The 15,534-nt window shown below is 37.5% G+C and overlaps 2 protein-coding genes across 8 annotated transcripts in view; one reads left to right on the top strand and one right to left on the bottom strand.

Annotated features, from left to right (window-relative positions):
- Nucleotides 1–8,215, top strand: part of DMTF1 (cyclin D binding myb like transcription factor 1) — a 47,692-nt gene extending 39,477 nt beyond the window's left edge. For all 4 annotated transcript variants that reach the window (XM_036328324.1, XM_036328323.1, XM_036328322.1 and 1 more), the window contains 6 exons: nt 460–669; nt 2,939–3,024; nt 5,259–5,414; nt 5,974–6,339; nt 7,287–7,434; nt 7,657–8,215. In XM_036328324.1, coding sequence (XP_036184217.1) covers nt 460–669; nt 2,939–3,024; nt 5,259–5,414; nt 5,974–6,339; nt 7,287–7,434; nt 7,657–7,766 — 1,076 coding nt within the window. In that variant the 3' untranslated portion in view covers nt 7,767–8,215. The remainder of the gene's footprint in view (nt 1–459; nt 670–2,938; nt 3,025–5,258; nt 5,415–5,973; nt 6,340–7,286; nt 7,435–7,656) is intronic.
- The window catches only part of TMEM243 (transmembrane protein 243), a 45,622-nt gene that overhangs the window by 15,151 nt on the left and 14,937 nt on the right, over nt 1–15,534 (bottom strand). Inside the window, exons 3-6 of one of the 4 annotated variants that reach the window (XR_004970923.1) lie at nt 11,897–11,947; nt 10,751–10,855; nt 9,211–9,407; nt 8,798–8,914 (exon numbers count right to left, since the gene is read on the bottom strand). Coding sequence is in view for 2 of the 4 variants with exons in the window: in XM_036328326.1 (XP_036184219.1) it covers nt 9,285–9,407; nt 10,751–10,855; nt 11,897–11,947 (279 nt within the window). In the remaining 2 variants the exon portion in view is untranslated. Of the gene's footprint in view, nt 1–8,797; nt 9,408–10,750; nt 10,856–11,896; nt 11,948–15,534 lie in introns of those variants that run through there. The other 3 variants (XR_004970922.1, XM_036328326.1, XM_036328325.1) reach the window with 3 other exon arrangements.

Genomic DNA, 15,534 nt, shown 5'->3' with positions numbered 1-15,534 from the left:
TTTGGAGACAATGAGCTGCTGTTCTTGCAGTGCCTAAAATATTCAAGTGCCCTTGAGTCCTTATGTGGGGAAGTACATTTTCATTTTAAAATGAAAATAAGCTATTTAGCATTACCAGTGTTTTTACTAAATAGTAAGAATTTTATGAAAAACCCTAGGACACAGAAAATGTCCTATTTCCATGTTCCTCACAATGGCTATTTTTCAGTGCATCTTAAATGGCAAGAACAATAAATATTATGTCATGAATTTTTTAAGTCTGTTGTGATGGAGAACGTTTCTAAAAATTCCCAGACAGGCTGTAGTTTTAAAATATTTTTATTATTTTGGTAAGATTTCACATCCAGCATACAATTATTTATTCCAAATACTTTCCCTCCTTACCCCCACCTCCCTTGCTGCTTAGATGGTGGTCTGTCGGAGAGTCAATGTTCTTTTTGTCTACCCATCTCCCTTCAGTCTTAATAAAAGGTCTTAAACAGTTACATGAGAACCAAAAAAACAACCCAACGCTTTTGGAGAACAAATCGGGATCTGGAGTTCCAAACAGTAATTCCAGTTCCAGTGTACAGCACGTTCAGATCAGAGTGGCCCGCTTGGAAGACAATACATCTATCTCCCCAAGCCCCATGGCAGCCTTGCAGATTCCTGTCCAGATCACCCATGTCTGTAAGTGTTTGGACCTCAAGACTTTTTGCTATGTGACCTATATAATTTGGTTAATGGCTCTGATTCCTTGCAGTCTTCTAGAATGTTGAAATTTATCCAAGTTGATGAATTAAAGGAGATCTAAGGGATCTATTTGTTAGCTGAATATTTGCACAAAAGATGAATATGATAGGAAGTGCTGATAACCAATTGGCCAGCCATTGTAGACAATATGAAATTATCTTTCTAGATGTTATAATAGTTAATAGAAAACTACCTCATATAGTCAATTGACCAAGGAAATAGAGACCATAAAGTGGCACATCTTTTGTGGTAATTCTCTGGAAGTCACAAATTAGGAATGGATTTGAGGTGGCATGTAAAAGAAAGGGATTTTGATGAGGTTGTAAAAGATTTTCTTCAGGGACTAAAAAGCCAGTTTCCTGTGGGAACTGTTGATTTATCTGTCTTTTCCTTAGCCCCTGACATTTTTGTGCTTAATGAGATTATGAGAACCTCTAGCAATTGTAGGAAGGGGAAATATATTTCCTAAGGCCTAAGCCAAGTTTATCATCTTCCTTCTTCCCATTAGAGTGACAATGAACATAAAATTCTCAGAACCATATATATTATCCTTAACTTACTTTTACATTACTTTTTTCCCCTCTACATAATGCAGCTTGACTATGGAAAGGTCATTGCCAAGAATACACCACTCACTGTGTGTCATTCTCAACCACGGGATTGTTGGCATTTTGAGTGGGGCAGTTCTTTGTTGGCAGGACTCTCCTACACACTGCAGGATGGTCAGTGTCCCTTGCCCCACAGAATGCACGTAGTGCTTTCCAGTCATAGGGGGGGAAAACACCCTACAGATTTTCAAATGTACCCTACGATCCTGTTTCAAAATCACTGGGCCACCTATGTAATTAACACTATATATGTGTATATGCAATGACTATCAAAGTTACCTTGTAGACATTTATATTAAGCATTCCTGTCTTATTCATAAAGTTCTAATTTAAGTTTGGTTATTTGCTTTAGTTTTCTATCACTGTAATAAAGCATGAAGAATTTTTCTTTGGCACTGCTTGTTTTTATACTCAACAATTGCAAAGCAACTGAAATTACTAGTCCACCATAAATACAAGAGCTCTAAATTGATGGTGCATGGAGATTGCTACAATTTTTGTTGACTACTGTGTTGGCAATAATTTTTCGGAAAATAGCATTTTATAAATGAAACCTTAATACTCATTCACAGCATAGCTTAGCCTCGAGGCACATTTATCTACAGTCAGTTTGCTTACTTTTGGTTTAGGTTATCAGGAATCACTTCAAATTATTCTAGGTATGATCTTAAGAATCCATCAAATAATAAGAGAAATAACCCAAATGAAGTGCATTTCTTTCCAACTGAGAAGTGTTATAATCAGAATATAATAAACTTAAAATAAACATTACACATGAGTTGATTGCAAGTCATTTTTCAGATGGATATACCTACAGGTGCAACTGAAAGCACCAGAAGAGACCTTTCTTCTAGTAAAGTTTTAGTTCTAGGTAACCTTCAGCAGACAGATGAAGTCTGAGTCTCAGATGACACACCTCTAAAGAGATTATACTGTTTGATCTCTAGAGTGCTGTTCAGTCTCCCAAACGTGGTTGTTTGAAATACTTAAATTTATTTCATGGTTTTAATCCTCACGACTATATGAGGTAGGCAGGACAGATAAAGTCTCTGGACTTTAGTTTGAATTAAAGTAAGTTATTTGCCCAAGTTTACATTGCTAAGAGGTGATGCCACTAAAACTAAAACCTAGTGTTTTAGAACTACCATTCTAGACATCTATACCACTTACCAGAATGTCTAGGAAATTTTTTTTACCAACTTCCTATTTCTTTACAAGTTAGCCTCAGTGTATTCCTCTTAATTTCTAACACTAGAAATATTTTACGACCCATACCAGGGGCTGGTAAATATTCTCACAGCTACTCAACTCTGCCACTGTAGTGCAAAAGTAACCATAGAAAAGAAACGCATGTAGCTGTGTTCCTGTAATACTTGATTTACAAAAACTGGTAGTGGGCTGGATTTGACTGTGGGCCAGTTTGCCAATCCCTGACCTATGTCATCCCAGACAAATCCATTTCTTAATATCTCAAAAGAAATTTAAATGAATTCAGCTCTCCAGGTAAATTATTCAGTATGAGATTGCCTTCATAAGTAAGTACACTAGGAAATTTACATTTATACAGCATTTTATTGTTGTCCTTGCTCTTGCCACAGCTTCAACAGACTCCCCTGCTGCTCCTGTTGACTCGGAAACAATAACACTAAACAGTGGGACACTACAAACGTTTGAGATCCTTCCAGTGAGTAATATTTCACATAGTAGATATTAGCCATTTTTATGTATAAGAAAGATCAGCTGGTATTAGTTTTGGAAATGCTACATATAAGCAAATGAAATATGAAAACATGACTGGCATTAAGTGTAACAATGTCCATGGTTTTGAGGCCAGATATTTAGAAGACAACATAAATTAGCCTTCCACTTTTATAATTAATTTTAGTCTTTTTCTCCACCTGTACATAAACCAATAATATGTTCTTTTTATATATAAAAATGACAGTGCTAATGAGTAGGGCACATGCATGCTATAACTTTGTATTGAGTCATAAGCAAATATATAACCAAAAGGTTCATATTAGTTATTTGAGAAAAACCTTGTGGAATAAATTATTTAACATTTCATTCAGTAAACATTGTACTAGCTGCCGAGGATGCAGAATTTAAAAGTCACAGTCCTAAATGGCATGGCCACATTGGAAAAGAATCTTGTAGTCTCTAAAAAGATTAAAAATACAGTTAAACCATGTGACCCAATTCTAATTTCAGGTATGCCTAAGAGAAATATCTAAATAAAAACCTGTACATGAACATATTCATAATAACCAGTAACAACCCAAATGTCCATCCATTGGTAAATGGGTAAATGGAATGCCCTATAGCCTACAAACAGCTATTTGGCAGTAAAAGAGAACAAAGTATTTATATACATGCTACAATCAGAATGAACCTTGAAAACATATTAAGTGAAAGAAACTAAACAGAAAATACCATATAGCAGTGGTCGGCAAACTGCGGCCCCTTGAGTGTGGCTCTGCCACAAAATACCATGTGCGGGTGTGCACGTACAGTGCAATTGAAACTTCGTGGCCACACTCAAGGGGCCAAAGAGTTGCATGTGGCTCGCGAGCCGCAGTTTGCTAACCACTGCCATACAGTGTTTGACTACAATTTATTCCAACCTTCCAAAATAGGCAAACCTATGACTGCTAATTTGAAGGAGTTTCTTTTTGGGGAGATGGAAATTTTATTTAAAAACTCCCATTTCTTGCCCAGCTGATGTGGCTCAGTTGGTTGAGTGTCAGCCTATGAACCAGGAGGTCACAGTTCGATTCCCAGGTCAGAGCACATGCCCAGGTTGCAGGCTTGATCCCTAATAGAGGGCATGCAAAGGCAGCTGGTCAATGATTCTCTCTCATCATTGATGTTTCTCTCTCTCTCCGTCTCCTTTCCTCTCTGAAATCAATAAAAATATATTAAAAAAAAAAATTCGCACTTCTTGCCCTGCTTTTTAAATAGGGTAAAGGCAGAATTAGCTCGATTTTCATGAAGAAAATATAAAGTAGATTTTATTTAAATTAAGATTTATTTGCTGTGAACATAGGGGCTCTTAGTACAAGAGTTTACTCTCCACAGCCAAATCTCGCAAAGACAGCCAACACAGCAAAAAGTTCTCTTTGAGAACTTCTATTAGTTTACTTAAGCCTAACCCAATAGTCTACAAAATAGGGATAGAAAGATCTTTTTTCAAAGGTAAAAAACAGAACTTTATTTCAGACTAAAGAACATGCAAATACTTTTCCTTTAGAGCATTAGGATATAAACCAAACTCAAATTATTATATAGAAGCTTATGGTTGTGAAAGGTGTATGGGTGTTGCATAGTTGTCATACTTCTATAATATAAAAATAAATAAATGTATTGTCTGCTTACCAGCTTTTCAAATAGGAATTTTCTTTTTCCTTTAGCAGAATACTGCTAATTGCTATGTCTGTACATTTCCTCTTACTATAAAAAATATTTGATAAAATCATTCTATGAAAAAAACCTTTTCAAGTAACACTGCTGCAGTGCCTTTTCAAAAATGTGAAGCTTTTGAAATTGGGAGAATGCTAGTTTTTATGTGCTAAAGAGAAAGGATAACAAGAGAAACAGTGGCTCATGTGACCACATCTTAGTCCCATGAAACAAGTAAGAGCAGAGCATAGAAATACAGAAAGCAAAGAGCAGGATAAAGGCCTTGCCTCTCTATTTTTAACTCTAGGCCAAGTAATTACTTAAGAGGGATACATAGTAAAGGATATTATAACCTCCATTTTATTACTTGTTTACACCTACACAATTGGTATGTACTTTTGTGGCTAGTAAATTAGTCCCCATTTGGGATACAAAGCTAGACTTAATGAGTACTAGTAAGTCTACTTACTTAACTCAGTAGTCTATGCACCTGTGTTGATGTTGTTTTTATTCTTTTAGTCTTTCCATTTACAGCCCACTGGGACTCCCGGTACCTACCTGCTTCAGACAAGCTCAAGCCAAGGCCTTCCCCTCACTCTGACTACTAGTCCCACAGTAACCCTGACGGCTGCTGCACCTGCTTCTCCTGAACAGATCATCGTTCATGCTTTATCTGTATGTTACCTTACATAAACTCTTTTGGTGTTCAAATTTTTGTAGAGAAGATTGGCTGACAGATGTCACCATGTTTTTCTAGTTTATAATACTATGCTAGCTCCCATGTGCCTTCCATAACAAGCTGAGGGGAGGGGGATTTATTTTGAGCTCGGTTCAAGTATTTGAATACCTGTTAGGGACCAAGATTAGTTTATATAAGAGCCCAAACTAATAGTCCAATTATTTAAACAATTCTCCCTATCACTGTTGTCCCAGGAGCAATATTTTACATCTTCATTCTGCCTTCACTGGGGTAAATCCCTCACTCCCTGTGTCTCTTTACATGTGATGGACTTAGATTAGGGGAGTAGGAATATTAGGAGAGCAAAGGCCCATGTGGGCAAAGAACAGGGTTTCTAGAAAAATCGTGGTAAGAAAACTGCAGTTCCAGAAGTGAGAGGTGGGGGTGAACAGTAGCCCATATTAGCACCTATAAATGTCATTTGTTGCCTGTAACTTGAATATGATAGGTACTTTTTCATTTTGCCATTGATCTTTCTTTTTTAACATTTTATAGCCAGAGCATTTGTTGAACACAAGTGACAATGTCACAGTGCAGTGTCACACACCGAGAGTCATCATTCAGACAGTTGCTACAGAGGACATCACTTCTTCCATATCCCAAGCAGAACTGACAGTAGATAATGATATGCACTCATCAGATTTTCCTGAGCCTCCAGATGCCCTAGAAGCAGATACTTTCCCAGATGAAATTCATCAGCCTAAGGTGACTGTAGAGCCATCATTTAATGATGCTCGTGTATCCAAATTCAGTGACCAAAATAGCACAGAACTGATGAATAGTGTTATGGTCAGAACAGAAGAAGACCTTAAACAAGAGGAAGAATCACGCTCTCATTTGGCCTGTACTTACGTTACTGAGGTAAGTTATACTTAAGTGAACAGCCTAGGTGTTCTTGCCTTGAGCTTCAAACCTGCAGTTTGGAAAGAGCTTAGAAATAATTTACTGGGTGATATCCTGTGGTATCGCTTTTCTTTAGACACAAAATAAAGTGCAAACCCGTACCTCTGACTGCACAAGTATCAGTCAACCAGCAGTGTTGCTCTGTCTTACCTCTGTCCCTCACTAAATAAAAGCATACCCTTGGAAACATTTGTTGGAATCTATGGAAGCACTTTCCTGAGGGTAATTAATATAGATCTTTATGGTTTAGCTTAGGAACCTCATGCCATAGAACAGCATTATTTTATAATCAGGGGACCTATAACTGAATTGGTTCTTTTGTCCATTTTAAGACCTTAACTTTCATTTCTTTATATTTTAAAACTAGAGGCTCGATGCACAATTCGTGCACCAGTGGGGTCCCTCAGCCTGGCCTACAGGATCGGGCCGAAACCGACTCTCCAACATCCCCCGAGGGGTCCCAGGTTGCAAGACAGCGCAGGCCAGGTCGAGGCACCCCACTGGTGCACGATCAGGGCAGGGAGGGACCACAGGAGGTCTCCAGGGCATGTCCATCCTGTCTTGCTTCTTGCTCAAGTCCTGATCGGCCAGAACCCAGCAGCAAGCTAACCTATGAGTAGGAGTGTCGGCCCTCTGGTGGTCAGTGCATGTCATAGCGACTGGTCAACTGTTGACTCTCTTCCCCCTGGTGGTCAGTGCCCATCATAGCGAGCGGTTGAGCGGCCTTAGCATATCATTAGCATATTACACTTTGATTGGTTGAACGGACCACTGGACACTTAGCACATTAGGCTTTTATTATATAGGATGGGATACTTGAAAGTTAAACATGTTTGGGATCTTAAGGAAAACTAATAAGGAATTTGAGTCAGAATCTCTTTTTTTTTTTTTAAATTATTATTTAGGATTTAGAGTCTCCTACTATAGAAGAACAAGTTGGTCAAACAACAATTGATGATGAAACAATACTTATTGTTCCTTCACCACATGGCTTTATCCAGGCATCAGATGTTATAGATACGGAATCTGTCTTGCCATTGACAACACTAACAGGTACTGTGATACATCTCCATCATATGCCTGGTAAGTCTTAAGGAGACAAATCAGGCAGATATTTAATTCAGTTGTTTTAGTCTTTCCTGATCCAACAATGAAGATTAGTCTTCTGGTTAAATTTTTCACTTTGGTAGAATACTTACTCTAGATTCTTGACATGGATTAGGAAATATACATGTTATATACATTTAAGACTGATTTAAATTTAACTCATTACAGATCCCATATTCCAACATCATCGAGAAGAATCAAATATCATTGGGTCATCTTTGGGCAGTCCTGTTTCAGAAGACTCAAAGGATGTTGCAGATTTGGTAAACTGTCATTAGGTAATTCTTAGAAACAGGTAGTTCAGGCAAAGAAGCCACACTGTTAATTACAACATCCCCAAAGAAATAGGAGAAACCCCCAAGAGGCTTAACTTACCATTCCTCTGGCTTTTAAATACATACAGTGCTTAAGCCAAGAACAGTGTTGCTGCTATGACTTTTTACCTCCTTTAAATATATCATCTGCGGTCTAGTCTTAGGGAAGTATAGTATGGGAGGTCTTAAATACATAGATCCCTGTGATAAGTGCCATCTGTTAGCAGGGAATTTCATTCACTTCAGCCACTGAGAAAAGTTTTAAATCACCAAAGTTTAACTACTGTGTTTTAGAAATGGCAATATTCATCTCTGATGATCAGATATGAGTCTCTGTCCAGTCCCAAGTAAGCCTGTTTATATTTCATCAACATGGTCTGGAGTTACCAGTGACCTTCTTCAAAAAGATTATCATTAGCTTGAGACTGACCAGCATACAAGGACACAGACCTAGGAGGTGATTGTACTGCAGTTTCCTTTGGTTTTACTGATTGCTGGCATTGGGAGCTGATTCAAGCTGGGTAGAGAAGAAAGCATTAAGAGAGAAAAAATATTCACTACAGGTTTTTTTTTTATTATTATTATTATTACTTTAAAGGGACTATAAATGAGGGTAGTGTCAAAACTCAGTTTTCACTTCTTCAGAACCCACTGTCATCAGTTTACAAAATTAGCACTTTGAAGTAAAATGAAATGGGAAGGAAGTAAAGTTCCCTGTCTTATACTACGACCATTTCTTACATGTTTTACAATATAAAGTATCCAGAAAATAATTAAGGAGGTTATCAGAGTTTGCTGTTCACTTAGTGCATTAGCTGGTGAGGGTGTGATAAAATGTCTCCCTCTCGGGCAATTTTAAAAAACAAAATTTGCTTCTGTAATGAAATGGAACAAATCAAGAGTCATCCCTGTACTAGAGAGGGTTAAACCAAAACTAGCCTCTTAAAGCTTTAACAAATATGACTCTATGGAAAAGTAAACAAAAAAAAACAACCTTGTATAAATTATTTTATTTATTATTGTAATTAGATCTTCACAATCAAATTGTCTTTTCACCGTCTCTGTTTTGTTAATGTGAAAACAAATTGTAGTTTTAAGCAAGAGTTGGTTGCCTAGGGAACAATAATTGTATATTCAGTTTAACAGAAATAAAAGAATATTTGTCTTAAAATGCAAGATTGTTTGTTACATAGCCTTTCGCCATGCCATTACATTATAAAAAATTTCAATTTCAAAAGTGAAAATTACTTGTGCTATTTGAGCTTTAAGGGTTGGAATGTTTAAGTGCAACATCAGCTCCTTAAAAAAGCAAAGTGATCTATATAGTCTCCCCTGCAAGAGGGAATTTAGATTTACAGTTAACATGAAAATCATGTATCAGACTTGTGCAGGAGATTCTTCAGCATACCTTATCCAGCTTTTATTCACAGTCCTAATGTATAGCTTTGAAGAGACCTGGTAAGTATTTTCTCCTTGGCAGCCTCACTTTCCCACATCATGGAAGTACAGGTTCGCACATATACATAACATGGTGATAGAAAATAAGATATAGTAAATTAGATTTCTAAATTTCGGTTCTAAGTCTCCTTGTCGATACCAGTAGATCTAAAAGAAGAAGAATTAAATAAAAATTTAAGTAATAGCCATTGGTTCAAGTATTTAAAATACAACTAATTATTTTTCCTCTGGATGAGACAGATTTTGTATTAATGCAGCCAGAATTTAATTCTCATTATCATTCAAGTAGTACCACCAAGTTTCCACATCCAAAATCATACTGTTCCTGTTTGCTCAGTTAACACTGTTCTATGTTTAAATCAACAGCATCCCCCAATGATTTGGCAAGCATTCAAAAATGTGTACCATTTGGATGTTTTAAATATAGGGTGGGCAAAAGTAGGCTTGCAGTTAAGAGTATGCCAGAGTTTATTCTTTTGTATATTTTCCCATACAAACAAACCTATCTTTCCCCACCCCTTCATATTTAAGTAAAAAATACAATTCCTTTAGATACTGGAAGGGGCAACAACTTTTTAATTCATATACAATTCAGACTGCCAGTACAAAATTGGGCTTACATATGCATGTATTTGGTTTAAACTAAATCACTGTTAGTCACTTTTGGCTTTAAGCTGGGGATGGGAGGAGAGCATCTCTGGTAGCTTTGTTCCAAAGGCTCCTAAAGTGAGGTGGCCAGTCCTCCCCTCAGATCATAGGACAGCAGAATTGGTGCATTAGAAGTTTAGAGATCCTGTTTAATCTTAAGTTAAATGAGCATATTGCTATTATGAGTCAAGCCCTATGTGAGTCAAAACAAATACTCTTAATGGGTTTACTGTGTTGATTCTGCCTCTCATCAAAGGAAATAAAATAATAACCAACTAATGAATGACTGAACACTTGGCAAATACCCAACTGAGGCCTATCACCATCTTTCTCACCTCAAAGAAAAGCTTTGTAGTAAAATTGAAACTGTAGTGACAAGGATACAACTGCAGCTCTAGGTTCCCCTGGAGAATTACTTTCATTTGGGGAGGTAAGCACAGAAATTAAAACAGACTTTTTAATTATTAGAAATAAATCCAGAGTGCTAGTGCTGTATCTCTTCCTGTAAGAGCAGTAATGGCCTTTCCCAAAGCCTGCTGAGCCCAGTATGCAGTTCTTGAAGGAAGATAAGTAAAGTTCAACAAATTTTTGGCCACCTAAGTCTTTTTAAGTATTTCTTTTTTTCCATTTTTTTAGCACCAAGGGAAGTTTCTCTTTAAGGTTACAACTTTGGGATTTAAGAGAAAAGGAATTCAAATTAAAAAAGAAAACCCTGCAATTAATATTGAGAATTGGGGTTGTTAGAGATACCCTTTCAGATAGACCCAGAGCTGGGCATTTGTCCAGGCACAGCAACCTTCAGCCCTCCAGGATATTCATTTTCAATTCTAAACAGTACTCACAAGTATGCAGGCAGTAATACTACTCAAAGAGATGCAGACAGCAAAAAATATATTCAATGGTTTTGGAGGTGGTTGAGGGAAAACAAAAGCACTGATCAGCGTTACCTGTATGAAGAGAAATTAGGCCTTAGGAGTAATTTGGTTAGACAATGTAATATAACATATACTTCACATTGTAAAATGATATCACCAGATTTGCCTTATGGAATGTTAATTTCAATGTAATGTTTAATAAAATACTTGCTTGACTGTTACTTCATTTAGTACTTCCTCTTTCTTTTTCCTCCTTTATGAAAGGAGACAAAACAAAGAGCAGTATAACTAGCTAACCTTGAAATAATCTCTTAACAAAGATTAAAGAGCATCTTAGCCTCATTCCTAGGATTAATAATTACATTGGGAAAAGTTCTAACCTTTTTGTTATTTTGAATACTCCCAACAACAAAAAATATGACAAATATGACCAAAACTGTTTTTGCTTAACATTTTGAAAAATATTGAAAGGGATTTTTAATGCCCTATGGAGATCTATTTCTACCATAGATACAGCAATCTATCTATTCTTTTTCATTAATAAGCCTTGTTAACAAATTGCCTAAAATTTTCTTACATTTAATGAATGCGCCACAGAAATGTCACTCTCAGACTATGGGAAATAGCTTTGTTTTTTTATTTACTGTGATAGCACCAACCTATATTATTCAGGATGAAAAATTGCTGTGTAATATGACCAAATATTTTTAACCCAAAATATGATGAATGTGCTTTAAGGAACAAAGTAAATTTAAGATATTAACAAAAAAAGTGCTGACCTGTAGGGTATGTACAGAAGGGAATTGTGGTAGACACTGACACATTACTTATTTACTAGGCATACTCAGAAAAAATAAGTTATTTGACTTGTACTATTTCACATATCCAACTATGTATGCAGGTGGAAACCAATTTAGCTACTCAAGTTACTAATTGCAATTTTAAGTGGTAATAAAATTGAAAAGTCTTAATGTAATTATGACTGGAATGCTTCACGTGCTGATATGCTGGCCCCTTTTAGGTATTTTTTTGAAGAGTTAACTGAACCACAATACTAAAGTTTTTAAAACTTTGGCTAAGAGCCAGGGTGAGACACAAAATAAAGATACTTACTAGAATCAATAAGGATGTTAAGATGCCAACAACTAAATTGATGATTCGATCCTGAAAGAGAAAAGAGTTTTTGAGCCATATGGTAGATCTATGGCACTTTCAGAAAAGTACACCACCAGGCACTGCATGATTAGAATGAGGAAACAATGACCCTGCCCCTCTCTTTACACATACACAATTGCCAGAAAGGCAAAGTGTACTCCGCCACCAAAGTGGAAAAAAGGTACTCTGGGAAGACAGGGATGTCAATATAAGAAATACTCAAACCTGTAGAGAATTTTTATGAGTTTATTTGAGCCAAATTGATAATTGCCAGGAAGCAAAATCTCAACATATTAAGAAAATGCTCCAGAGAATGCCAGTTTTGCACCTTAGTTTATACATTACAATCAAAAGAGGAGCCGTTAGTGGGTTATGGGTTAATGAAATCTATTTGTGACAGATTAGGGAGGCCGGAGAAAGCAAAGCAGGGAAACCTCTGGGATTGGATAAAAAGTAAAATGGTAGACATACTTGTTTTACATAGGTGAATATAGGATGGTTAACAGTCAACAGTTACCAATGAGGGATTTGTGGTCTCCACAGAGTGGTGCCTCTGCTTTGAGGGGTCTGAAAAAAATTACTTTGACATTCCAAAGGAATGTTGTTATAGATACAAAAAAAAAAAAAAGGCTTATTGGTAAAGGTGAAAACTGACCTTTGTCAGGGAAGATTTCTAGGACAAGACTACCCACCATAAACTGCTTTTAGTTAAAAGTTTTAATTTAGACCATCCTATGTTTGTAAGGCCACCACACAGGCCTCCTGAGATTGTCAGGTTTAATATATGGCCCCTTTTCGTCCACAGGGACAACTAATGTTTCTTGACAGGATAGGACATGTTTTACACTCAAGTCTTTTGAAGATGGAAAAGGATTCGATGGGGAACATTGAGGCTTACAAAAAATCTGTGTGCTATTAGAACGTAGGAGCAGGAGCAAAGAGACGGAGCCCTGGGATGGCCTCCTAGATCCTTGGTGAAATGAACCAGACTGTAGTGATGTTAATTGCCATCATGAGTTTTTTCCAACTTATTAAATGGGGAAAAGTCTTCAATATATAAACCCCCTGACTGCTTTGTCTTTCCCATCCTCACCCCAACAAACCACAATGGTTTCAAAAGCTGATCTAATCCAATCTTAATTTTTACAGGTTAAGGTAGGCCCAGTGAGTGTGGTTAAATAGTGCCTAAAGTCACACAGCAAGTTAGAAGCAACTTCAAAACAGGGTTCCTAAATCAGGTCCTCTGATTAGATTTAGCTTCAGTTATGGGGACTAAAAAAAGTTAAATACTTCACATACATGTTACTAATATTAATTATGCAGATCATATATATGTTTTAAGTTATAGAAGTTGTTTGTAGAGTTCACAGAATAAGGTCATAACGACTTAAGACCTGATGAGCAAACACTACTGTAAGACCAATAAGTACCAAGCAGTCTTATTTCTGAGAAAACTGAGTAATGAATCAGTAATCTCACGGATTGTTTTGGTAAAGTTTTAGCAGAGAACAGCAGGATATGGAATAAACAAAAGCTCGGAGATGGGAAGGGTATAGGAACCAGCACAAAAGAGCAACTGAACCCTCATTTCATAGTGAAAAATAAGAATCCAAAGTTAAGAGGCAGGCAGAGCTGGGAGGCAAGAGTGAAAGAAAGCCAAGTATTATATGGGGTGTGCCTGATCTAACCAAGGACAAGCCTCTGTCCAGACCAAGGCCAGTGCAATGTTACATGGTACAAAGGAAACTGAATACCTGCCACACCCTTTCTAACCTAGGAAGGCTCAGACCATATCTTATCACCGCCTCAGCTAGAGGAGCCTACACAGCACATAGTAACCTGGAATTCCAACCATTTTTTAGAGAAGAGACCCAGGGGCTAATAACTGGTCACTATTATTCCCACACAACACATTTTAAATGTGTGTTTAACATAAATGTGTATATGGACCACTCTACCTTGTGAAAAAGGTTCATCTAAACTCTGATGGTCTACACTGAGAAGTCAAGAGTATCTGCTCCCATCTATAAGCTCCAGGGATTTGCAAAAGCTTAAGGAAGTCTGCATACCTTCCAACATTCCTCTTACCAATAGAAAGAAGCCAGTGAAGATGTTCAGGTGAGAAGTAGCCAAGAATCACTAATCTCCAAACAGCAAGTTGCTGTGTGTGTGTGTGTGTGTGTGTGGGTGTGTGTGTGTGTGTGTGTGTGTGTGTGTGTGTGTGTTGGGGGAAAGGGGGTAATGGTGAGGAATAGTAACTATGCCAGAAGTTTTTGCATATCTTTTCTAAAAGTCCTGGGATGAAATGGTATGAGAGTCAAACAGGGTCAGGGAAATTGAAAACTTGCCCAAGTTCTCAATATCAATGAGTGATGGAGTCAGAATTCAATGCCAACAGAGCAGATTCCATTTATCTTCCTCACTGGAAGAGCAACCTAGAATGCTACTGCTGGTCTAGACAAAGATACCAAGTGGCAGTTGACACCTCAAAAAGCCTATTGGCCAGGTATTACAGTGTTTATCTTCCAGGAATGAAGATTTCCTCATAAGATTGTCGGACTTATCCACGTAAGCTTAACTGGTTTTAATCACTCATGAAAATATAGCTAAACTAATGACTACTACCCTGCTTGCCTTCTAGACAGTTCACCAAATGGAACGCTGAGGCATCTCCATGAATACCGGTTATTCGATTGTTACATCGCAGTCTCTCTGGACTCCCAGGATGGGATGAACTATTTGGCAAAGGGCAGGAGTTTCTCACAGGGTATTTTTTCTCCAAGCCAAGACCTTGGATTCAGACCTTCTGCTATCAAAGTAACTATGAGTCCAGGCCAAACAAACAGTTAACTTTGGAAGACCTCGCACTCTTAGGCTCTTTCTTCTAAATGCTTGCTACCCAAAGTGTGTTCTGTGGGTCAGCAACACTGGCCCCAGCTGAGAGCCCGTGAGAAATGCAGAATACTGGGCCTCACTCCAGAACCACTGAATCAGAATCTGCATTTTACCAACTCCTCAGGTGATTTTTGTGCACTGCTCTAAAGTTTAGATTCTAAATGAAACCATTTTGAATACTGATTAAGTCCAAGTCAAAGGTGAGAGACCTTTCCCTGGGCCTAGAGATTGTTTTTCAGGGCTTTATTAGCTCCACCAGCTCCCGGTCTCCAAAGATAAAAGAATAGAGAACAACTAAACAGCCAATTAATTAGTATTTCAGGAGTTTTAGAATTGATAGGCTCCAAATCAGAAATAGAGCACTTGGGGAAAAGAGACTACTGAATTTAATCGTTGCTGTTAATGGAATGAACTGAAACTCAGATTATTTCCACTAGTATAGCTAGTCCCTATTATTCTAATTTCTCACAGAAACTAGCGCTATCTCCTCCCCAGTTTTATTACCCTTTTCCATCTACCAATACCATTCTCCCTTCCCAGAGCCTTAAACTTGTTGCTTATTTTCACTCCCCAAGGAAGCTTGACAGCATCAAAACCAGCCTTGATCCTTACCTGCAGAGAGGATAAGATAGGGAATCAGGATGTCCTTCCCAAAGACAAATACTCGGCAACAGGTTGAGAGTCTTAACTCATATACATGC

This window comes from Myotis myotis, unplaced genomic scaffold (assembly GCF_014108235.1).
Source record: "Myotis myotis isolate mMyoMyo1 unplaced genomic scaffold, mMyoMyo1.p scaffold_m19_p_11, whole genome shotgun sequence".
Taxonomy (NCBI): domain Eukaryota; kingdom Metazoa; phylum Chordata; class Mammalia; order Chiroptera; family Vespertilionidae; genus Myotis; species Myotis myotis.
The sequence above is the reverse complement of the archived record's forward strand: the minus strand, read 5'-3'. Positions and strand labels throughout refer to the sequence as shown.